Below are 22,707 nucleotides of genomic sequence, written 5' to 3'. Positions count from 1 at the left end.
CGTTACCGTTGTCTATTGCCCTTTATCTCTACCCTCTAGACCGATTACTAGACGATTCAAAGGTCATTCACACATCCCACACAAACAGGCTACGACAGCCAACAGGACCCAAGACGCCGCAGCCTCCGCTAGGATGGGAACTGCCAGAAATCACCATAACAGTCAAGAAACCCAGGTCATGCGAGAGGGCCAAGTCACCCTCACCCCGGAGATGGAGCTGCGCGGTCTGCCAGGTGGACGCAGCTAGCGAGCGCGAGCTACAGCTGCATCGTGCACGTGCAGGGAAGAAGCACAGGGCCAAGTCCAACGCAGCTGCCGTGGAAGCAAGAACCAAGGCCATTGGTGCTCTGAAGGTAGCAAAGGCTAAGAAACGACGTCTTCAGTACAAGGCAGCAGGTCAGGAGAACGAAGCAAACGTTGAGCAGTTGAGCAGAAGAGTACAGAGTTCAATGAGGTAAGCTCACGTTCTTTCACCTTCAGTTTTTGACTAACCCCGCCCCCCCCCCTCCTCAAGTCTTAGGTAAGACAGATTTGTTCGTGATTGCGTATTTGCTGTGAATCTGCAATACATTGTGTCCTTAACCTTGCTCATTTCACCGTCAAAACCTTTTTGCGATTAAAAGTAATTAGGAGCCAATGGTGATCATGTAAGCTTCGGTTAAACATTCCTAGTAAAAAAAACAGTAGTATATGCCTTGTCACTACTACACAATCTTCAGAAGCATCAGGTCCAAAGGCTTTATCACGTCGGTTTCACGTTTTGACAGTAAAAGTGGACGGCGATGCTCATCCTCATCACCTCCGGTTTTAAACCGGTGGTGAAAACTGTGATAACAGAGGGGTAGCAGAATAATCAAAATTAACAAGCTCCCTCTCTCTCAATCTCCCTAACCTGAGAATTGTGAGGAAAATCCATTATGAGATGAAGCAAATACAAGAGGTGGGAGCCAACAAATGAGAGGAGACTCTAAATCCCCCACAAATCTCTCATTTATTGGTGGGTTTGGTGGATCAAGCTCCCTCTCTCTCAATCTCCCTAACCTGAGCCGTCGTCTGGCCTTCCTTATCCTTAACTAAAAATACAAGCGCGAAGTGATAGCAGCAAGTGGGAAAACGAGCGAGTGAGGCGCGCGAGCGGTCAGTTTTTGCGCTAGGAAAGTTTCCGAGAGCTCCGAGCTCATGCTTATTTTCCAGTAAAACTGGGCCATAGGAATGCAATCCTAAGGAATTGTTTCTTACTTTCATGTGAACCAAAGAGCCGCAGAGGAAAAAATCCTTTGAAAACTCAATCCTCCCAAAATCCTTTTCCAATCCTTCAATCCAAAGGAGGCCTTAGGCTGGTTTGGATCCTTTGCTAAAGAGTGATTGAGTTTAGAAAGTATTACAATTATGCCCCTTCAGTTGAAGCCAATTGGAGCTGCTACTCTTACAATTCTCCACCTCAACGACAATTGACCCATACATAGATGCATCAAGCTTCTTGATGCCAAATGCCCAATCCTCAAATGCTTCAATGTTGAGTGGATAAATCAACAAGTAACCGATTCACCGCCGCTAAAGCTCCACATGGAGCTAACTCGGGCAAGAACGAATACCAATCAAGTTCAAGCAATGCTCAAACTTGGTCTTCTGGACCAACTTGGTTAACATATCTCAGTTGGGTTGTCTTTTGTGCCAATCTTCTCATCATACAAATCCTTATTCTCCACATGAAGTCAAATAAATAAATTGCGCACATCAGTAGATAGAACTTCTGCTGGGGTGAAGAGGAAGCTGGCCCTAACTTAACGAAACAGGCCCTAACTTACAATTAGAGTGGGTTTCCCGACACCCATGCCAGTGCATTGCAAGCGCTACTCTCCCCAATTTTATTCTTTTTTTTTCCCCTGAGATTCAGTATCACTCACTAGTGCTGTGGAGTCTAAATAAACTTTGCTCTGAAACAGCCAACACGTGAAAGAACTGCTGGGGTGAAGAGGAAGCTGACCGCACCAAGTTCACCTGTCAAGAAACAGAAGCCACTCGGGCAATGGAGCTGCACTGTCTGCCAGGTTAACCCAGCTAGCCAGCGCCAACTGAAGGAACACCTGGCTGGCAAGCGGCGCCGGTCAAATGTCGAAGAACTGCAAACATCGAGGAGCAGGACCGGAATCGGATGGACGTGTACACTCTGCCAGGCCAAGGGCACCAGTGAATCGGACTACTACAGCTATCTCGGGGGCAGGCGGCACCGGGAGAAGGCACAAGCCAGGCGCGCGGAGCTGTCGAGGTTCTACTGTGAAGGATCGAAACGGGCGACCAGAGGGGGTTTTGAATGGTCGCGGAAGCCAAAAATAATTTCTAACCCTTCCCCTAAACATAAACCTTGATTAAATCATGTTTTTCAAATCTGGCCAGAACTCCATGTACCTAGTAAACCTGATGTGGACGAAAATCCATAACTCCGATCGACCTAAAAATTTGTCAGATTAAACTAGATGAAATTACGAAACTAACCCAACTGGAATCACGTCAATCGGACTTACGGATCTTGAGATAAAAATAAAACAAGCAGACTATGTCAGATGCTGACGAGAATTGTAAAGAACCAATCGAGATGCACAAGATCAATCATTATAGATGAAAGATTAAATTAAGTAATTGAACTTACAAAAGTGCATCTAGCCTCCGCCCGAACATCCTCCCTCTCTTAATCGGAGAGATCAACAAAAACCTCTCACTAGAATTCAAACCCTAGGCTAGACCGGAGAGAGGAAAAATGAACGCGGAACCCGGGGCATGAGTACTGTTCACGGGTACTGTTCACGCATGAATAGTAACTCGCCGAGAGTCCAAAACGTTCCGCTCCCTTCTCAACCCTAGGTGCCACATATTTATATCTCTAAAGGGTGGCACGACCTATTTTCACATAACCCCCTACGCTAAATAAATCTAACGTAGGGGCGTAAATTCCAATTACGTCCTCCATGGTAAATTCCGCGATGTCCGCGATCCCTCCATCTCCGCGATGTGATCCTCGCGATGTCGCCGCACGACCATCCGAAATCGTATCGCGATCGCCAGAATTTCCATCTTCGGCCAACGCACGCCGCACGAGCGTCCCGGTGCGATGCATGGCTTTGTGGCTCAACCAGCGAACCCTGGATTTTGTGGCGTAATCTGGAAACCTCCCTCGACGTCCTCCCACCGTGTAGCCAGGTACAGTAGACGTACATCACACGATCGCCTGTCCCTCGAACGCAAGCCTCGATCCGCCCTTCTCCGCCCCCACGGTTCTTCGGAACGGCATCCTATCCTCGTTCTTCACTCGTCGCCGCATGTACCTTGTCTCCACCTGTCACCTACAACCACACCCTGCCGAGAGATACGTCACACGCACACCGTGTTGTCAAGCGCTCATCACCAAGGTGCTAGCACACTGGCATCTCATACTGCGCGGTGTGCGATCTGCAGTGCAGCAGTGAGATTATGCTGGCGTCACACCTCGGCGGGAGGAGGCACCGGGAGACGCTGGTGGGGCGCGATTGAGATGCTGGGGTGCGGCCTGGGCTTGCAGCTTGTTCACGGGGATGGAAGCTGTTAGCTGGGTTCAGGAATCCGGATGGTTTTAAGCTTTTTAACTTGTGTTCGATTTGCCTTTTTGAGGTGCCCCTATTTACGGTGGACCAAGCGCCTACTGCTGTTCTGCTGCCAAACTGCGCAGTTGGGTCGTGACTTATGAGATACACGCTGCTTTGCTAACTAGGCTCAAAATCATCCTTCGTGTGGAGGGATGGCTCAACAATAGACTACAAAGTCAAGCTAATATGGACCCAACTTAGTGTTCAGAGCTAAAACATCAAGTTTTTAGAATAATTTGTTTTATTCTAAAGCATAACTTTTCTGGGACTGTGGGAGTGACTATTATATTGAGATTGCCAAGCCTGGAATATCTTATTAGTTAAAAAAAATCCTGGAATATGGAATAGATTTAAAACTGGAACTGATTCGTTATTCTGAAAAGGATTATAATAAACGAAAAGAAAAATCGCCAACCTGCCGTCAAAAAAGAAAAATCGCCAACCACCGTCAACTAACCATTTGCTTTCCCTAAGCTTACTTTCCCCTCGGCGCTCCCCCGCCGTCCTCGCCGGAAAAGCAAAACCGTACCGTTTCCTCGCGCCGCTTCCGGTCGATGGAATTCGCTCGCCGAGGCCGCGGCGACGACGGCGTAGACGACGGCAACCTCTTCATCCACCTTCCGCCGCCTCACGGTAAGTATCGCGGCCCACCTCTCACCGCCGCTGTAGTCGACCTCCGCGCTCGTGTTCTTTGAGATTGGGAGGGGACAGCAAAAGACAGAGGGGGAATCTTTTTAAGTTTCCTTTCGTGATTCTTTTGGTCCATGCCAAGATTCCAAGAATCTGCACCTATTATACTGTACCTTGCTGCCTGTTCCTTTTGGAAAGCGAAGCCCCGATTTCCATTAAGGAAGCAGGGTTCTTGGGCTCTTATCATAATCACCAGGATAGGAAAGTTCCACGATTCAGTTACTATGCTAGTACTCTGCGGCTCTTGGCATAGTCACCAGTATAGATTCAGTTATTATGCTACTGCACCTGATAAGACAATACTCCTAAATAGCTAGTTTAGTTAAGCTTCAAGCCATCAACGTAGCTTGTTCGTTTTTTCATTTTTTTTAACAAACAGACTTGTTCGTCTTTGACTAACATTCTTAGGCCTAGCCTTAGCATATAGTCAGAGCCTCAGAGGTTCAGTAGCACCTTGCTAGTTCAATTAGATGCACATGTTGGTCATTTGCTGAATCAGTCGTGTTTATTTTTTTATGCTGTCACGACGTTGATGATGTTCATTTGGTGATATTATATTGTGTGCTACTATCAAGGATTCCACAATGCTTGTGCCTTGTACAGTGGACCCAATGCTGGTGATTAGGGAAGCGCTGCTGTCACAGCTTCAGAAGGACCGTCTTCGCCAGGAGATCATCCAGGCAGAGTTGGCTAAGATAGAGCATGCCATGGTCCTGCGCAACGGTTCACGTCATGGTACTGCCGCTGATGATGTGGAATGGACTAAGCCAGTTCCCTTCACCTTCAGGGAGCAGTCCATGAAACCTTGGCGATGGTCAGTCAGTCAAGAATGTTATGTTGATGTGGATGAGATCCATGATCCCAAGCAAAAGGAGGGAAGCCACAGGAGTGTAGCGTTGAAGTCTGAGAAACCTGCCATGGAAGATGGTGTCGATGAATTCTTGAGACCTTGTTGTAATGGTAAGGCAGGTCAGGAGAATTCAAAACTTGAAGAGCAGAAATCACAAGAATCCAGTGAGGTGGGCGTTTTATCCTTTCTGTTTTTTAATTTTTACCCTCATCTGTTAGTTATTTTTCGTCAATATTTGCTATTATATCTTCAGAATGATGTCAAGTTGTGATACATCAACAACTTGGTAGGATTTATGTATGGAGATTCTAATGAAAGTTTAGGTTTCTTTGCAACCATTTGGTAATGGTCTCACTAAAGTTCATAGAATTCAGTAGCAAGTTTACCAGGTGTTTTCGCCATTTCAGCTATCAATGGTCTAATCAAATGCTGCATGTCAAACAAACAGACCATACAGCCCAAGACGACTTTGCCTTCAGTGAAATGGGAATTGACAGGAATAACAATACCAGTTAAGAAACAACGCCAGAAATTGAGTTGTGAAATCTGCCAGGTGCAAGCAACTAGTGAGCACAGCTTACAAGTACATTGTGCAGGGCGGAAGCACCGATCAAAAGAAGCAAGTAATCAGAAGGCACAATTAAGAGAAGAATCCTCTTCCCGCACAGGGCAGAAAACATCCTTGATAAAATGGAGCTGCAATACATGCCAGGTCAATGGTACAAGCGAATCAGACCTGAAGGAGCATCTGAATGGAAGAACACACCAACAAAACATTGAAGCACAACTCACGGAGGGTGATAGCATGGTTAAGAATAATGAGCTGCAGGAACCAGAGTGCCACAAGAGCAATGCACCTCAGCATTCAGAGAAGCCACCTTCAATGTGTAGTTCTGCCATTTGCCTAGCAAACTGTGCTCGTGAATTGGAGTTAGGTGGGCACCTTTTAGCTAAGCTTCAAGCTCTACTGGACGAAATCCGTAACATGTCAAGGAATTCTGAATCGCGAGAAGCCACAGTGCTTCCGAACATTGCGCCGCAAAATGCAGAGCAGACTTCAGGATCAAATTGTAGCATATTTCAAGCTGATTCTGATTACCAATTAGACTTGGAGCACCAAATTGGAAGCAAGATACACCAACTGAATGTCCAGGACCTACATGAAGAAGCCAAGAAAACAGGAGATTTTCCACCAGAAATTGCCAAGAACCAGCAACCGCCCTCTGAATGGATTTGTGTTATCTGTCAGGCAAAATGTTACTCTGCATCTCAACTTGTTCATCACTGCAGAGGCAAGAAACACCAAAAGAATATGGATGCTCTACAAGGAGATGGTGTGAATGCGAAATCAAGCAATCTGACGACGGAGGACAAAGTAGCTTCAAATGGTTCTGATAGCAATAGTTCAAGTTCAGAGAAGGTGGAGGAACAGACAGCATTATGGTCGTGCGGGATTTGCAATTTGCAGTGCAGCAGCGAGAGTATGCTTGCAGGGCATCGTGAAGGGGAGGAACACATGGAGAAACAGAAGTTGCTGGGTTTTTGCGCGGTCTGCAATTTGCAGTGCAACAGCCAAAAGATGCTTGCTCACCATCTTTCTGGGAACAAGCACAAGAAAAGGCTCAATGCGAATAAACGAAATGCAGTTGTGGCTTTTGTCTGCCAAAATAGCAATGGTGAAATTGTACAGTAGAACACGGACCGTACTTATGAAGTTTATTTGCTATGCCACTGTTAACAATTTATAACAATTCATTTTGGTGACCGACTGCAATTGTCATCCGTTCGCTAATTCAAAAATACATAGTATATAGCACTAGACGTTGACATATGTATGATTTCTTTAAATAGATTTTTGTGTAATCATCTATTTTTTCCTCTCCTATCATCTCATTCTATTTTTATTCTCGTGTAGAAATAATTTTCTTAATTAATTGCTGCAGTAAATAATTTCCATGGCTCTTGGAGAGGAACTGTAGAAGAAAAAAAACGCTTTTTAATAAAGAAGGTGCTAGCTTCTCTGGCTTCTTGATGAAGCTGCTTGCAAAGAAATCATACGAAACAGAACCTGAATCACAACAGGCAAGCTGATATCCTTCTCCTTCAGTATACCAGGAAATCAATCAAAGGCACCCAAGAGATGGAGCTACACTGATCATACGAAGATTTGAAACTAGGAGTGATCCAAAATTTCGACTTTAAACTCACTGCCGGAAACAGTAACTTTGCCATGTGCCACAGGCATTCGGCAAAGACCAAAAAACACTTGGCAAAGGCTTTGTCGAGTGTAACACTCGGCAAAAAGCACACGACATCTATAGTGTCGGGAAACAGCTATTTGCCGAGTGTTTTTTATCGCGCACTCGGCAAATAGTTTGCCGAGTATCAAATTTGACACTCAGTAAAAAAAAAATGGTTTGCCGAGTGTTTTTTTGGAATTACACTTGGCAAATCTATTTTTCAAAAAAAAATCTCAGCATACCATTATTGTGTGTTTTTTTTGGAACTACACTCAGCAAACCTATTTTTTTTTTAAAAAAATATTTTTTTTCTCAGCATACCATTATTGTTTGCCGAGTGCTTTTGGGAATTACACTCGGCAAACCTATTTTTCAAAGAAAAATAATAATTTTTTTCTCAACATATCTGTGCACCTGCTTCACAACTCAAGAGAAAATTTAATCTTATCCAAACTTGAAAAGAAATATCTTACAAGCTGCCTAGAAAAATAGCTTTTCTGCAAGCTAGTCCAAAATCAATGGTAACAAGGCGACTGAAATGATATACATGTTGTACAGAGTTATAGGCTGGGTAGCTAATTTTGCCAACATAATGAATGCTAATGATCCAGGGTATAATTGCAGTGAGCATGTAATCACTAATCATAAAATTAGAACTACAAGCAGCAGGACAAAAATGGTAGCCCAACCCGGCTTGATCCGTTTCTTTTTTCATCCGGAACAATGTTTTTCTCTCACAAATTCCTCCAGGTTCCTCCAGATTCTTTCAAAATTCCTCCAAGTGAACAGGACCAAACATTGCAAAAAAAAAGAAGTAAATCTTATAACACTATGATATATACTCTACCGAATACAGGGTATACACCTATTGTTGTTGTAAGCTAGCATTGACCCAATTAAAGTGACAACCATTGATTAAAGAATAAGTATTTGCTGACAAAGTCTCAATCAATGGAATTTCAAAAACGTAAATTCCGAGCAAATAAACAAATTTACATAAGAGTGTGGCATATGCAAGCTAAACATGTACTTGAGATGTTCCAAAGCAAACTGAGAAGGCCATTACCAATCACCATGCTTTGGTTGTTTCATCGTGAAAGCTTCTAAGTAATTTGGCCAAGTATATAAAAAAGGTGAATTGAGATTCAGTCTACTGAGTACGGTAAGATTCAAAAGGAGATAAAACATTGGAAAGAGATATTTACCTTCGCGCTAGCAATATGGCATTGTTATATTTCTGTTATAGTGAGAGACAAAATTAGCAACTCATAGTTAAACAGTGGGCTTTGAGAATAATGACATCACAGATGGACTAAAGGAAAAAAATATCATATTTAAGCTCCTAAATGTCTATAAACTATCTATTTGCTTCTTAGCAATGAAAAGTTTTAATTGTAAAGCTTGGAGCAGACACCATCCAGGCATCCACATTTGCACAGAAGTAAACAAAGTTTAGTTTTTATTTGTCGAATTCCAGTGTTCTACAACTCTATAGGAGGGTAATTAGATGACCTAACACAATATGGACTAAGACAAAAATATAAGTAGTAGAACTGACAATAAGTCAATGATACATGTAGCAAGATACAAAGCTAACGAGAGATCACTAAACCGTAGACCCAATTGACATGGGTGATAAAATAAATATCAAAGTTAGTAGGCATAATACATGTACACACTTGTGATTACATCAGATCCGAATACAAATAGCTAAATAGCTCAAGTTAGGGTTCCCGTGCTCAATTTGGCATAGCAGGAAGGGAAGAGAAGGAGCGGGCATACCTGGTGTGGTGGGTTCCCGTCACCAGCAACAGGCCCGAAGAAGACATGGGAAGCTCGGCGTAGGGTGGTGGCGGTACCTGACGGACAAGCACCGTGTCCTGCCTCTCCTCGCCCGCTGGCAGCAACCACGCCGAGGCCAACATGGTGCCCTTCCGTGTGGAGGAGGGAGGCGCCGACGACCGGATTTGGAGGAGGGAGAGGATTTGGACGAAATTATAAACCCTAATAAAAATGCCCAAATTCCAAATCTGTCGAACTCTAAACCTAAGACTACGATAAAGAATTTCACCGACGGCCATAGGCCTGGCCGTCGCCGCCGTGCGACCTCGGGCCGTCTTCCGGCCACACGCACTCAAGGTCGCGTGCATAAGCGCCATCGTTACGCATAGCCGCGCAAAGGGCCGCACTACCACAGCCACCCATGCCTCCGCCTCCATCCATGCCACCACCTCCACCACCACCCATGCCGCGGCGCCGGATCCAGAGGGAGGAGGGAGGGAGGCGGCAGGGCCAGATCCGGAGGGAAGGGCGGCACGGCGGCCGGATCCAGGGAAATCCGGGAGGGAGGCGACAGGGCCGGATCCGGAGGGGAGGGGCCGGCCGCACGCGGGAAAGGATGGGAGGCGGGAGTGAGCTGGGAGGGAGGGGAGGGGGGTGTGCGTCGTGAGGGAGGGGAGGGGGGTGGGAGATTTTAGGGGTGGGTCATTTTTTTCTTTGCCGAGTGTTGTTTTTGGGACACTCGGCAAACCTCTCTGTTTGCCGAGTGTTTTTGTTGTGACACTCGGTAAACCCCCTATTTGCCGAGTGTTTTTGTTTGACACTCGGCAAACCCCCTATTTTTTATTTTTTATTTATTTTTCTCTTTTCATGGGAGGGGAAAAATAGCAAGCTCAGAAAGTTTGAGCCCAATCTAATGTATAGAAAAAGTTTCAAGGTCAAACGATGATTGAACCGTCACTTCGCCTTCAAACCTGTTCCGTTCTCTCTCGATACCACAATTCTTCCTTAGAGATGCTTCGATTTCTAAGCAATGTACGTTACAACTTTTCTGAAATCTTCTCAATTTTTTACCATAGCCTCTACGTATCATATCACGATACAATGGCAAGTCCTATATTTTTCAGACTTCATTTGAATTTTTTATAATTAAAAAACCAATCAGCTACATATCGATGGTCGAGTGTTGGCAGCTAGATGTTTTAAATTTCTTTTCATTTCTTCGGTAAGGTCAAAAAATAGACTTGACAAAATGAATATGATTTTTCTACCCATTTTATTCTATTATTTCATGCACTTATAGATCAAATTTGACGTAAATCAATTAAATTCCTAGAATGCATAGATCCAAAAAAATGCTAAATTTTAACATGGATTATGCTATATTGTTTGTTGAGTACAAAAAAAAGTTTCAATGTCAAATGAGAAAAAATAAATAAATTGTTTGCCGAGTGTTGTCCAACGGACACTCCGCAAAAGGGCAATGGAGAGACACGTGGTGCGATGTTTGCCGAGTGCCGTAATCCGAGTGCTTTTCAGTAGAATTGCCGAGTGTCAGAATGTTTGCCGAGTGTTTTTTTAGTAAGACACTCGGCAAACAGAGAATTTGTCGAGTGTCAGAATCTTTACCAAATATTTTTAGTTTGGCACTCGGCGAAGAATCCGACGCTCGGCAATACCTTCGATTCCCGTAGCGACTCAACCATTTGGAAACTTAATTGAGATTTCAACTTCCAAAACGGAGATTTCAGAACTTCAGCCGGACACCTGGACAGAGGGTTTTGCTGCCGTGGTACCAATGGCAGCCGACGGTGGTGCCAGCTCTAGCTCCGATTGGGCTAGTAGTCGGCGCGCGTGGATGTCATTGCCGTTGGTTGGCGCGGGAAGACGGGGATGCCCGGTGTATGATTGGTGGCAGCGGTTTTCCAGGCTTCGCGTGTGCGCGTGGGAACGCGGTAAACGAATGGGAAGCCTAGCGATTAGCGAAGGTGAAGGCGAGCAGTCGCGCGCGCAAGCGCAACGCACGAGGCAGCGCTGAACGGGCGGATGCGAAGGTAAAGAGCCGCTCATTCACTGCAGCCGAGCGACGGTCACAATGACGCCTGAAGCCGGTTTCGACGGCGAATACGCCATACGCGTAATCCCCCCCGGCCTTTTTAAGTGCCCGGCCTCGCGTCGTGCCTCCTCTCCTTAGCTTCTTCTGGTTCACCGAGGCGGCAAAACCATATTACGTCTCCTCCTGCTGTGCCCCATTGCTCTCCTCAGGACAGCATGGACAGATCGATGGAGTTGTTTGCCGGCCGAGGCCCAGGGACCGCCGCGTAACTCAAAGGACCCAGTTGATGGAACCGATACGGCGAATATTGATGCGGATGAAACCAACGAAGACGAGAGGACTGAGAAGCGATTGAATTGGACGAAACCTGAAGACGTTAGATTGGTAAGCATCCTTTCTTAGTTTGTGAACAACTTGAACAATCAGCTTGGTTATAAACTTGTAGGTGTTGTTTTTTGAACGTAGGCTTCTGCTTGGCTGCGTAACTCAAAGGACCCAGTTGATGGAACCGATAGGAAGGCAGATCAATTTTGGACGGATGTTACTGAAGAATACAATAAAAGCACAGAGGTTTGCCGTAGGAGAAACCAGAATCAACTGAAGATTCGCTGGGACTGTGTTAAGAAACCTGTAATGGATTTTCATGGTTGCTGGAATAGAACCACCAAAGTCTACAGAAGTGGTGTGAGCGATGATCAACTGATGGAAATTGCTGAGAAGATGTATGCTGGTGAACATAATGACAAAGAATTTACACTGAAGCACTTTTGGAAGGTTGTGAGGAATGAAAGGAAGTGGTCTGCATATGTGAAAAAGGAACAGGAAAAAGAAAAGAACAAGAGTGCAGCTGATTCGCCGTCTCAAGTGGTGAATTTGGAAGATAATCCTAAGATTCGTCCTATTGGACATAAGAAGGCTAAGGCTGAGCTCTATGGGAAAAAGAAGACACCTGAAGCTTTTTCTGCTATTACTGACAAGCTAGACAAGTTCATTGAAGTAAGCACATTGGCTAGAAAGGACCGTGAGAAGATGGCGGAGACGCAGCAAATTATGGCAAAAAGTAAGGTAGAAGCTGCTAGGTTGACTGATAAGGCAGCAGAGAAGCAACTCAAGTGTAAAATGCTAGACACTTACAAAGAGCTTCTGTTAGCTCCAACAACTAATATGAATGTTCATGCTTTGGCTGAGAGGGAGAAAGCACTAGAGAGTATGAGGTTGGTCTTATTTGGTACAGATAATTAAGGTATTTTCTATGTGATACTACTGGGTTTCTAGGTAACTGGCACATTAGTTTATATGTAATCTTCATCTAGTTATCTAATTATGTAGACTTTAGTCACCAATTACTCTCTGTTATTTTATCACTATCCATAATTTCCTCCTTTATTTGCATAGTACACCTTCGTGTCTGTTTGACATATGCCTAGTATAAACATTGTCTTAAGCTATGTCAACATTTGTTGCAACTCATTTGGGGTAACTTAATGAATTCAGATATTGGCTTCTCAGTTCCAACTCTACTACTTGCTATGACTACTAAAAAAAGTTTTTTGTTCTCTCCATGTTTTTAGTTAAAATTCTAGAATTTGTTGTACCTCTTATTATATCAGATCCACTCTTTGGATTTATTTTTAAGAATCTATATTCTCGGTCCATAACTTTGCTATTACTTACTGCAATGACATAATCACATAAGCAGGCATTCTGCATGCACCGTAGTGTATTCAGATGTTTTTTTATATCAAAGAATAACAATATATTTTCTTAAAAAATAGAGTAATCTTCATCTAGCTATTACTTGAGCACTGGAGAGTATGTGTTAAAGTTTAATTTCTTTGTGACAGCAGGTTTTCAAGTATGAACTTGGTGTCCAGAAGCTTTTTCTTATACTGGAGTGTATGATGAGTTTCTATGTGATACTACTGGGTTTCTAGGTAACTGGCACTTGAAAACTGATGTATTTACTAGTGTCAAAACTGCTTATGATGTATCCTTTCAAGATTATTATTTGATATAAACTTGATGTCTGTTGCATGACAACCTCTTTAGTTGGAACAACCTCTTTGTTGATTGTTTGATATAAACTTGAGGATATCTCATCAATTGTCTCAAATATTCTGATTTCCCATTTGTGAATGACGCATGACTCCTCTTCTATATATGAAATGAAACCACAGATGCAACAGCCCATACCTAAATAGTGAAGCAATACAGGGAGACAACCTTTTAGTGTGAAAACTGACTCTAGTGTGAAAACTGACCATTATTAGTGTCAAAACTGCTTCTAGTGTGAAAACTGACCTTAGTGTGAAAACTGACCATTATTAGTGTGAAACTGAAACCCATCATGGTGTGAAAACTGAACATTATTACTGTCAAAACTGCTTCTAGTGTGAAAACTGACTCTAGTGTCAAAACTGAAACCCATCATGGTTTGAAAACTGAAAATTACTAGTGTGAAACTGCCCACTGCCTCTTGGTGTGAATACTGCTTGCTTCCCTGCATATATATGGCAACCACCGAGTCTTTCTGTAGTTCTTCTCTCTTCGTTCTCCTCTTTCTGTAGTTCTTCTCTCTTCGTTCTCCTAATGTCTAGCCAACCACCGAGTGATGCTGAACCTCAAGACGAGGATGGCAGCATATATCCAGAAGAGTTGTACACATTTGAAGAATTTGAAGCCGAGCAAGAAGTATTAGAAGACCTGCAAGATGAGATGGTTGCAGAATTGAAGAATGATATTGAAGCACTAGAAGAAGGGAGGAGACGCAGTAGTGGTCCAAGGAGGTATGTGGCAAGGCCTCGAGAAGAAGCCAATCAGCGGCTTATGGATGACTATTTCACGGAGAATCCTATCTATAATTCTACTATCTTTCGTAGAAGGTTTAGGATGAGAAGGCTCTTGTTTCTGCGCATTGTCCATGCCCTAGGTGAGTGGTCTCCCTTTTTCACCTCAAGAGTGGATGCTGCTAATCGCCCTGGGCTATCTCCAATTCAAAAGTGCACTGCTGCAATAAGGCAGTTAGCAAATGGAAGCCCAGCAGACCAGCTTGATGAGTATATTAAGATTGGTGAAAGTACTGCAGTAGAGTGTTTGAAGTTATTTATGGAGGGAGTGATTGCAAAATTTGGGGGGGAGTATTTGAGGCGACCAACAGTACAAGATGTTGAGCGCTTAATGGAGATTGGTGAGCGTCGTGGGTTCCCTGGCATGCTAGGGAGTGTTGACTGTATGCACTGGCACTGGGAAAAATGTCCTTATGCATGGAAGGGTATGTATACCCGCGGTGATCACGGTGTTCCTACGATCATTCTAGAGGCAGTTGCTTCGCATGATCGTTGGATATGGCACGCCTTCTTTGGTGTTGCCGGATCGAACAACGATATCAACGTGCTTAACCAATCACATTTGTTTGTCGAGCAGCTGAGAGGAGAAGCTCCCCAGGTGCAGTACTCTATCAATGGTAGACAACATAATATTGGTTATTACTTAGCAGACGGCATATATCCAGAGTGGCCTGTTTTCGTGAAGTCTATACGTAAACCACAATCTGATAAACATAAACTTTTTGCTGAGAAGCAAGAAGGGGCAAGGAAGGATGTTGAATGCGCCTTTGGCATTTTGCAGTCTCGCTTTTGTATTTTGCGTCGACCAGCCCGTCTATATGACCAAGGAGATCTGGAGAATATCATGCTTGCCTGTATAATTCTCCACAACATGATAATTGAAGATGAGAAGGATATAGAGCAGGTTCCAATTGATTTGAATGAGGAAGCCAGCACATATACTGTTCAAGAAGCTACAATCTCTCATGGAGAAAACCCTGAGATGGAAGATGTACTTAACAGAAATACTACCTTACATGATCGCCAAGCGTATAGACAACTGCAATCTGATTTGATTGATCATATTTGGCAAAAGTTTGGGAATACATATAGTCAAAATAATTAGGTACATATCTTCAATCTGATTTGGTTTAGTGTGCAAATATAGCTAAGTCATCCTAGTATGTTTGTTTACAAAGAACAGATTAGTTTTTTGAAAAACACATGTGCCAGTTCAACCTTTTCAATTGCACTAAGTAATGTTTTTCATCTAATCACTATTTCTTTCCTTGTAGAAGATGGTTTCTGAAGATTTGGAGTCCATTGCTACCTGATGGATTTTGGAGTGCATGTGCAACCTACCTGACATGGACGTGGCACCTTATTATTTTATTTTGCATATGATGAACTTCAGTACTTCCGTACGAACTATGTATGTTACATGTTATATTTATCTCCGGATTGCTATTATTAATTAATGTATGGTTTTCGAGACTGAATTATGGGTCCTGTATGGTGATATTTGGTTCTGAAAAGTGATGGAATGCAGAAATATGATCTATGTTTGCCGGCTGTGTTGATTTGCTGGTAGTTATCGACCAATTTTGTTTCTGTCATTGTGTGTTGTCGACGGAACACATGTGGGCTGTAAAATTAGTTGTCACAATTGATCTATCTGTTTTTTGTGCTGCATTTAATTTACTCTTTGTATGAATGATGTTATAGAAACCATGGGTTGGAAAGCACTACTTTTTTGGTGCGGTATCCTATGTTATAGAAACTACTAGTTTCTATTATTGGGACTGCCCTTAGCTTCTTGCTGTGGTTCACCGAGGCGGCAAAACCATATTACGTCTCCTCCTGCTGTGCCCCATTGCTCTCCTCAGGACAGCATGGACAGATCGATGGAGTTGTTTGCCGGCCGACCCAGGGACCGCCGCGTGCGGCGACGAAGGCGGCCGAGACCGCCGCTTCCCCGAGCCGCCGACGCATCACGCTCGTGCAGAAGACTCGTCGACGATGCTGGTGATCAGGGACGCGCTGCTGTCGCAGCTCCAGAAGGACAGACTTCGCCAGGAGATCATCCTGGCCGAGCTCGCCAAGATAGAGCGCGCAATGGTCCGGCGCGCCGCCGACGCCGAGCGTGCTAGCCAGGTGGAGCCCCTCTTCTCCTTCCTCGAGGAGACGCCGCACAGCAGAGAGGCGGTTGGTCGTGCAGACCATGGTATTGTCGCCGCGGAAGTGGATAACGATCTGAACAAGAAGAAGAAGAAAGATGGAGTGCGCGGGGGTGTAGAACTCGAGTCCCAGAAGCCTGCCACGGGAGATCTCGTCCGTGAATGCCTGAAAACTTCTTGTGGTGCCGGAAACGCTGCAGGTCAGCAAAATGCAGCTCTTGATGAGAGCAAACTACAAGAACCCAATGAGGTGAGCAGCTTAACATGATGTTTTCCTTTCCATCTGATCTCGTGTTAGGACTTTGTGTTCTGCTTATGCGTTTGTGCCATGTGGAGTATTTGTTTACTCCTTTCTAGGATTCAGAAGTATATGAAGATTTCCCTAGCAGGTTTACTGTCTACTTTTCGTCTTTTCCACACTTCCACATCTATTGCCGTAATCACACTGCTTAGAGAAAGAACTCGGTAGTCGGTACGTAGTAGTAGGTCACGAAAATGCAGCGCAGCACTCAGGCAACAAGAATCCAATGGAGTGAGCATCCTGCCATGTTGCTTTCCTCATCCGGTATTAATACTATCTGTTCTGCTTATAGATTTATGTATATGCAGATTTCCTTCGCCTGTGTTTTACTCTAGTGAACTGTAATCTGCTCAATCTGCTTCGTAAGTAGGCTGAACTCTGAGACTGTCACTGCTACGGTCAGACTTGTAGTAGCTCTCATGAAACCTGTTCTTTCTTTTCTGTGATCAAACCTATTGCCTTATCAAACTGCTTAGAGAAATGATTTAGTTAGCAAATAATGCTTGTCCGGATTTCGCCATTGATTCAGTGCAGTCCGTACAGGCAATGCTCTGAATATCTAAAACTCACTGTCTGTATTCAATCATGTTATCTTAGGGTGAACAGCCTCACTGTGGATTCCCAGAGAAGAATTTATCAGCGAATTTGGAGAAATTAGCTGAGAAGGTAAACTTATTTTATGGTATTTTCCTCATTTAATTTTACACATTAATTGCATTTTAGTAATAACATTAATTGCCTTACAGGGTTATCGAGTTCTGGTTGTGGAGCAGACCGAAACTCCTGAGCAGCTTGAACTTCGGCGTAAGGAGATGGGTATAAAGGACAAGGCATTGACGGCCTCAGTGACGGCCGCGGTGCCACCCATAAATCCGGAGCGTGCACTTGCAATGGAGTTCGCTCGCCGAGAGCCCGAGATCCTGCGGCTCTACGCCACACAGACACGGTATGCAATCATATTTTTTGTTTCATTTCATCCATAATCCAAGGCAGCAGCGACTCTTGAGTTTCCTTGCGTCGACTATCAAAATCGAAGAATCTGTGCCAGCGCTGTACCCAATTTCCATCAAGGAAGCATGATCGTTCTTGGTGACCTCAGTTCAATCACTCCCAAAACTTCAGCAGCAACTGATTCAATCGAAGAATCTGCACTTGTGTCATTCCTACCGTTACTTGTTCCTTCTTCGATTCTGTTACCGATGGTCTACTAATCTAGCTGCATCCCACACAAACAGGCTACGACAGCCAACAGGACCCAAGACGCCGCAGCCTCCGCTAGGATGGGAACTGCCAGAAATCACCATAACAGTCAAGAAACCCAGGTCATGCGAGAGGGCCAAGTCACCCTCACCCCGGAGATGGAGCTGCGCGGTCTGCCAGGTGGACGCAGCTAGCGAGCGCGAGCTACAGCTGCATCGTGCACGTGCAGGGAAGAAGCACAGGGCCAAGTCCAACGCAGCTGCCGTGGAAGCAAGAACCAAGGCCATTGGTGCTCTGAAGGTAGCAAAGCCTAAGAAACGACGTCTTCAGTACAAGGCAGCAGGTCAGGAGAACGAAGCAAACGTTGAGCAGAAGAGTACAGAGTTCAATGAGGTAAGCTCACGTTCTTTCACCTTCAGTTTTTGTCTTTACAACCCCCCCCCCCCCCCCCCCCCCCCCCCCCCCCACCCTCAAGTCTTAGTTCGTGATTGCGTATTTGCTGTGAATCTGCAATACATTGTGAATACATTGTGTCCTTAACCTTCCTCATTTCACCGTCAAAACCTTTTTGCTATTATAAGTAATTAGGAGCCAATGGTGATCACATTCCTAGTAAAAAAACAGTAGTATATGCCTTGTCACTAGTCACTACTACACAATCTTCAGAAGCATCAGGTCCAAAGGCTTTATCACGTCGGTTTCACGTTTTGACAGTAAAAGTGGACGGCAATGCTCATCCTCATCACCTCCGGTTTTAAACCGGTGGTGAAAACTGTGATAACAGAGGGGTAGCAGAATAATCAAAATTAACAAACTAATTTTTTACAAGCATATCATCGAACATCTTGTGTGCATGAAGTAAAACAACCCCAAAAATAATTCTGTCAAACCACAAGCTGTCCAAACCGTCCAACAATATACTTGCATCAATTAGTTCGCTTACACAACAATCCCACCATCATCATCAAAGCCAATATATCAAAGAACGCGCATATCCCTTCCATGCCAACACATTCATACAAGCAACCACTTAATATATGAAACAATAGCAAACAACATGGATTTAATCAACACATATGGCAAGGGAAATACAAAATCAAGTGGGGAAACCAAGTTTGAGTGAAAACCCCTTGCCGGGAAAAACCACAGGCGACGGTGAGGAAAATCCATTATGAGATGAAGCAAATACAAGAGGTGGGAGCCAACAAATGAGAGGAGACTCTAAATCCCCCACAAATCTCTCATTTATTGGTGGATCACGCTCCCTCTCTCTCAATCTCCCTAACCCGAGCCGTCGTCTGGGCTTCCTTATCCTTAACTAAAAATACAAGCGCAAAGTGATAGCAACAAGTGGGAAAACGAGCGAGTGAGGCGCGCGAGCGTTCAGTTTTTGCGCTAGGAAAGTTTCCAAGAGCTCTGAGCTCATGCTTATTTTCCTGTAAAACTGGGCCATAGGAATGCAATTCTAAGAAATTGTTTCTTACTTTCCTGTGAACCAAAGAGCCGCAGAGGAAAAAATCCTTTGAAAACTCAATCCTCCCAAAATCCTTTTCCAATCCTTCAATCCAAAGGAGGCCTTAGGCTGGTTTGGATCCTTTGCTAAAGAGTCATTGAGTTTAGAAAGTATTACAATTATGCCCCTTCAGTTGAAGCCAATTGGAGCTGCTACTCTTACAATTCTCCACCTCAACGACAATTGACCCATACATAGATGCATCAAGCTTCTTGATGCCAAATGCCCAATCCTCAAATGCTTCAATATTGAGTGGATAAATCAACAAATAATATGGAATATGGAGTAGATTGGCAAGCCTGGAATATCTTATTAGTTAAAAAAAATCCTGGAATATGGAATAGATTTAAAACTGGTACTGATTCGTTATTCTGAAAAAGATTATAGTAAACGAAAAGAAAAATCGCCAACCTGCCGTCAAAAAAGAAAAATCGCCAACCACCGTCCACTAACCATTTGCTTTCCCTAAGCTTACTTTCCCCTCGGCGCTCCCCATTGCTCTCCTCAGGACAGCATGGACAGATCGATGGAGTTGTTTGCCGGCCGAGGCCCAGCGACCGCCGCGTGCGGCGACGAAGGCGGCCGAGACCGCCGCTTCCCCGAGCCTCCGACGCATCACGCTCGTGCAGAAGACTCGTCGACGATGCTGGTGATCAGGGACGCGCTGCTGTCGCAGCTCCAGAAGGACCGACTTCGCCAGGAGATCATCCTGGCCGAGCTCGCCAAGATAGAGCGCGCCATGGCCCTGCGCGCCGCCGACGCCGAGCGTGCTAGCCAGGTGGCGCCCTTCTTCTCCTTCCTCGAGGAGACGCCGCACAGCAGAGAGGCGGTTGGTCGTGCAGACCATGGTATTGTCGCCGCGGATGTGGACAACGATCTGAATAAGAAGAAGAAGAAGAAAGATGGAGTGCGCGGGGGTGTAGAACTCGAGTCCCAGAAGCCTGCCACGGGAGATCTCGTCCGTGAATGCCTGAAAACTTCTTGTGGTGCCGGAAACGCTGCAGGTCAGCAAAATGCAGCTCTTGATGAGAGCAAACTACAAGAACCCAATGAGGTGAGCAGCTTAACATGATGTTTTCCTTTCCATCTGATCTCGTGTTAGGACTTTGTGTTCTGCTTATGCGTTTGTGCCATGTGGAGTATTTGTTTACTCCTTTCTAGGATTCAGAAGTATATGAAGATTTCCCTAGCAGGTTTACTGTCTGCTTTTCGTCTTTTCCACACTTCCACATCTATTGCCGTAATCACACTGCTTAGAGAAAGAACTCGGTAGTCGGTACGTAGTAGTAGGTCACGAAAATGCAGCGCAGCACTCAGGCAACAAGAATCCAATGGAGTGAGCATCCTGCCATGTTGCTTTCCTCATCCGGTATTAATACTATCTGTTCTGCTTATAGATTTATGTATATGAAGATTTCCTTTGCCTGTGTTTTACTCTAGTGAACTGTGATCTGCTCAATCTGCTTCGTAAGTAGGCTGAACTCTGAGACTGTCACTGCTACGGTAAGACTTGTAGTAGCTCTCATGAAACCTGTTCTTTCTTTTCTGTGCTCAAACCTATTGCCTTAGAGCAAGGCTAATAATACAGCCGGTTTGCTGGCTGTAAGGTTTCTTGCAGCCTTCTCTCAGCCCACTCATACAGTAGTGAGCTCTTTACAATTAATACATGGCCCACTTGTCTCTCTTACAGACTTTCTTGGTTCTTGTGCCCAAGCCGGCTGTAAGCTTACAGCCCGCTTCTCCTCTCTCTCCTCCCCTCTCTCCTCCACCTCAGCATTTAGTCGGCTTACAGCCTGCTATTATACTTGCTCTTATCAAACTGCTTAGAGAAATGATTTAGTTAGCAAATAATGCTTGTCCTGATTTCGCCATTGATTCAGTTCAGTCCGTACAAGCAATGCTCTGAATATCTAACCAAACCGATTGTAAAATTAACAGACTACGTTGGCCAAGAAGACGACGCCTTCTTCAGTGAAATGGAGCTGTGACATCTGCCGGGTGGGACCACCCACCGAGGGCCACTTACAACAACATTTTGCAGGGCAGAAGCACCGGTCTAAAGTAGCAGCCTTTGTATCAAGAAACAATGCCAACAGTCAGAAAGCAAAGGCAGCTGCTGCGAAGTCCGAAAATATGCGGCAATATGATGAAAATCCACGTCTAACTTGGGTCTGCAGATTCTGCCAATCCAATTGCACCTGCAAATCAAACCTGGAGGACCACCTGAGAGGCAAAAGACACAAAGCAAAGATCCAATCCCTGCTGGAAGAATGCAAGAATATGGCAGTGAATTGTGGGTCGCTGAATTCACAACCAAACATTGTGACACAGGATGAAGACAACAACCCTGCTTCAACATGGAATTGCAGCCTCTGCCAAGCCAAGTGCAGTCGTCAGTCAGACTTGGCGAACCACCTAAGAGGCAAGGGACACCAGCTCAATTTTCTGGTTCTTCAGGTAGAAGGCAAGCAATATCTGACAGAATGGGGTTGCGGTATCTGTCAGGCCAAATGTAACTCTGTATCTCAGTTTGAGAGTCACTGCAGCAGCAGGGGACACCAACAGAAGGTAGAAGCTCTACGGAAGGGAGGCCAAATTGCAAGCTCAAGTGGTTCCAAGACAGCTAAGGGTGCAAGCTCTGAGGAGACGGAGATACATAGGGCGACATACTTTTGCAAGCTTTGCGATTTGCACTGCAACAGCAAGAATACACTAGCTGAACATCGAAAGGGGAAGAATCACACAAAGGTGGAGAAACGGATGTCGTTGAGTTTTTGCAAGGTTTGCAATCTGCAGTGCAACAGCGAAAAGATGCTTGCTCACCATCGTACTGGGAAGGCCCATTTGGCAAAGCTGAACAACTGCTGATTGGGGACGCTGTAGAGCGAAATGCCAGCACCATCCATTCATCTTGAAGAGACTTCGATTGGCTTACTACAATTTATTGTTTAATATGATAATTTACTTGCCATAATTTATGTTATTGCTACTTTATTACAATGCTAGCATACAGTTTGATCATGAATGTCTAGTCTGTAGTGCCACCGATGCTCAATGTTTTTGGATGTGAGGATAGAGTATATATATTTTAGACCTATAGAACTAATATATGTACATCTGGTTAAATAATATCTGCTATACTCTAGTTTTTAAAATGCAACAGCCCCCCACACCCATAATTTTTAAAGAGACAATTTAGAAACAAGGTGAGATATTATTTAACCCTCCAAACTTGCAATTCAGGGTAAAGGATACATATTAAAAAAAACAAATATTCCTTGAGACCAATCTACATGCCAATTGACTATGGTGCACTCCAATTTTAAAAATGCAACACCCAAACCTAAAACTTGCTACACAAAAATAAAAAGCAATTATTACATTTGTCCTCGTGATCATTGCTAAAGAGCCTATTTAAACCCTAAACTGTGAAACCAGAAATTCAATACTCCAAAC

At 44.4% G+C, this 22,707-nt stretch overlaps 5 protein-coding genes across 6 annotated transcripts; all 5 read left to right on the top strand.

The window, feature by feature from the left end:
- The first annotated feature begins 3,594 nt into the window (after window positions 1–3,594).
- On the top strand, window positions 3,595–6,926 carry LOC136546254 (uncharacterized). Of its 2 annotated transcripts, none has more exons than XM_066538219.1 (3): window positions 3,595–4,253; window positions 4,914–5,329; window positions 5,609–6,926. In XM_066538219.1, exons 1-3 carry the CDS (start codon window positions 4,175–4,177, stop codon window positions 6,851–6,853), a joined length of 1,740 nt encoding a protein of 579 aa, XP_066394316.1. In that variant the 5' UTR covers window positions 3,595–4,174; the 3' UTR covers window positions 6,854–6,926. The 2 variants fall into 2 exon arrangements, with proteins under 2 accessions (XP_066394316.1, XP_066394317.1); XM_066538220.1 differs by having other exon boundaries at window positions 4,886–5,329.
- A 2,677-nt stretch (window positions 6,927–9,603) lies between these two features.
- On the top strand, window positions 9,604–12,678 carry LOC136544110 (glutathione S-transferase T3-like). The gene is made up of 3 exons (XM_066536379.1): window positions 9,604–9,836; window positions 11,445–11,619; window positions 11,701–12,678. The coding sequence occupies exons 1-3, from the start codon at window positions 9,604–9,606 to the stop codon at window positions 12,475–12,477; spliced, it is 1,185 nt and encodes a 394-aa protein (XP_066392476.1). The 3' UTR covers window positions 12,478–12,678.
- Window positions 12,671–15,821, top strand: LOC136546252 (uncharacterized). Its single transcript, XM_066538218.1, has one exon. The coding sequence runs from the start codon at window positions 13,825–13,827 to the stop codon at window positions 15,184–15,186; it is 1,362 nt and encodes a 453-aa protein (XP_066394315.1). The 5' UTR covers window positions 12,671–13,824; the 3' UTR covers window positions 15,187–15,821.
- A 258-nt stretch (window positions 15,822–16,079) lies between these two features.
- Window positions 16,080–19,438, top strand: LOC136544109 (uncharacterized). Its single transcript, XM_066536378.1, has 5 exons — window positions 16,080–16,487; window positions 17,136–17,204; window positions 17,285–17,484; window positions 17,774–18,131; window positions 19,385–19,438. Exons 1-5 carry the CDS (start codon window positions 16,080–16,082, stop codon window positions 19,436–19,438), a joined length of 1,089 nt encoding a protein of 362 aa, XP_066392475.1.
- A 198-nt stretch (window positions 19,439–19,636) lies between these two features.
- On the top strand, window positions 19,637–22,376 carry LOC136541957 (uncharacterized). The gene is made up of 2 exons (XM_066534152.1): window positions 19,637–20,305; window positions 21,190–22,376. The coding sequence occupies exons 1-2, from the start codon at window positions 19,766–19,768 to the stop codon at window positions 22,117–22,119; spliced, it is 1,470 nt and encodes a 489-aa protein (XP_066390249.1). The 5' UTR covers window positions 19,637–19,765; the 3' UTR covers window positions 22,120–22,376.
- The last annotated feature ends 331 nt before the right edge of the window (window positions 22,377–22,707 follow it).

This window comes from Miscanthus floridulus, chromosome 3, assembly GCF_019320115.1.
Source record: "Miscanthus floridulus cultivar M001 chromosome 3, ASM1932011v1, whole genome shotgun sequence".
NCBI lineage: Eukaryota > Viridiplantae > Streptophyta > Magnoliopsida > Poales > Poaceae > Miscanthus > Miscanthus floridulus.
This window is presented reverse-complemented; position numbering and strand designations above follow the sequence as displayed.

What these genes read in the sequence shown, in the direction of transcription:
- LOC136544110 (XM_066536379.1), top strand. Translation starts at nt 9,604, where the DNA reads ATGCCTCCGCCTCCATCCATGCCACCACCTCCACCACCACCCATGCCG. An exon ending in CTGGGAGGGAGGGGAGGGGG is followed by an intron (nt 9,837 to 11,444) that starts GTGTGCGTCGTG and finishes TGCTCTCCTCAG; the next exon opens with GACAGCATGGACAGATCGAT. An exon ending in AACCTGAAGACGTTAGATTG is followed by an intron (nt 11,620 to 11,700) that starts GTAAGCATCCTT and finishes TTTTGAACGTAG; the next exon opens with GCTTCTGCTTGGCTGCGTAA.
- LOC136546254 (XM_066538219.1), top strand. Translation starts at nt 4,175, where the DNA reads ATGGAATTCGCTCGCCGAGGCCGCGGCGACGACGGCGTAGACGACGGC. An exon ending in CCACCTTCCGCCGCCTCACG is followed by an intron (nt 4,254 to 4,913) that starts GTAAGTATCGCG and finishes TGCCTTGTACAG; the next exon opens with TGGACCCAATGCTGGTGATT. An exon ending in AATCACAAGAATCCAGTGAG is followed by an intron (nt 5,330 to 5,608) that starts GTGGGCGTTTTA and finishes TCAAACAAACAG; the next exon opens with ACCATACAGCCCAAGACGAC.
- LOC136546252 (XM_066538218.1), top strand. Translation starts at nt 13,825, where the DNA reads ATGTCTAGCCAACCACCGAGTGATGCTGAACCTCAAGACGAGGATGGC.
- LOC136544109 (XM_066536378.1), top strand. Translation starts at nt 16,080, where the DNA reads ATGCTGGTGATCAGGGACGCGCTGCTGTCGCAGCTCCAGAAGGACAGA. An exon ending in CTCTACGCCACACAGACACG is followed by an intron (nt 17,485 to 17,773) that starts GTATGCAATCAT and finishes CCACACAAACAG; the next exon opens with GCTACGACAGCCAACAGGAC. An exon ending in AGAGTACAGAGTTCAATGAG is followed by an intron (nt 18,132 to 19,384) that starts GTAAGCTCACGT and finishes ATGCCCCTTCAG; the next exon opens with TTGAAGCCAATTGGAGCTGC.
- LOC136541957 (XM_066534152.1), top strand. Translation starts at nt 19,766, where the DNA reads ATGGACAGATCGATGGAGTTGTTTGCCGGCCGAGGCCCAGCGACCGCC. An exon ending in AACTACAAGAACCCAATGAG is followed by an intron (nt 20,306 to 21,189) that starts GTGAGCAGCTTA and finishes TAAAATTAACAG; the next exon opens with ACTACGTTGGCCAAGAAGAC.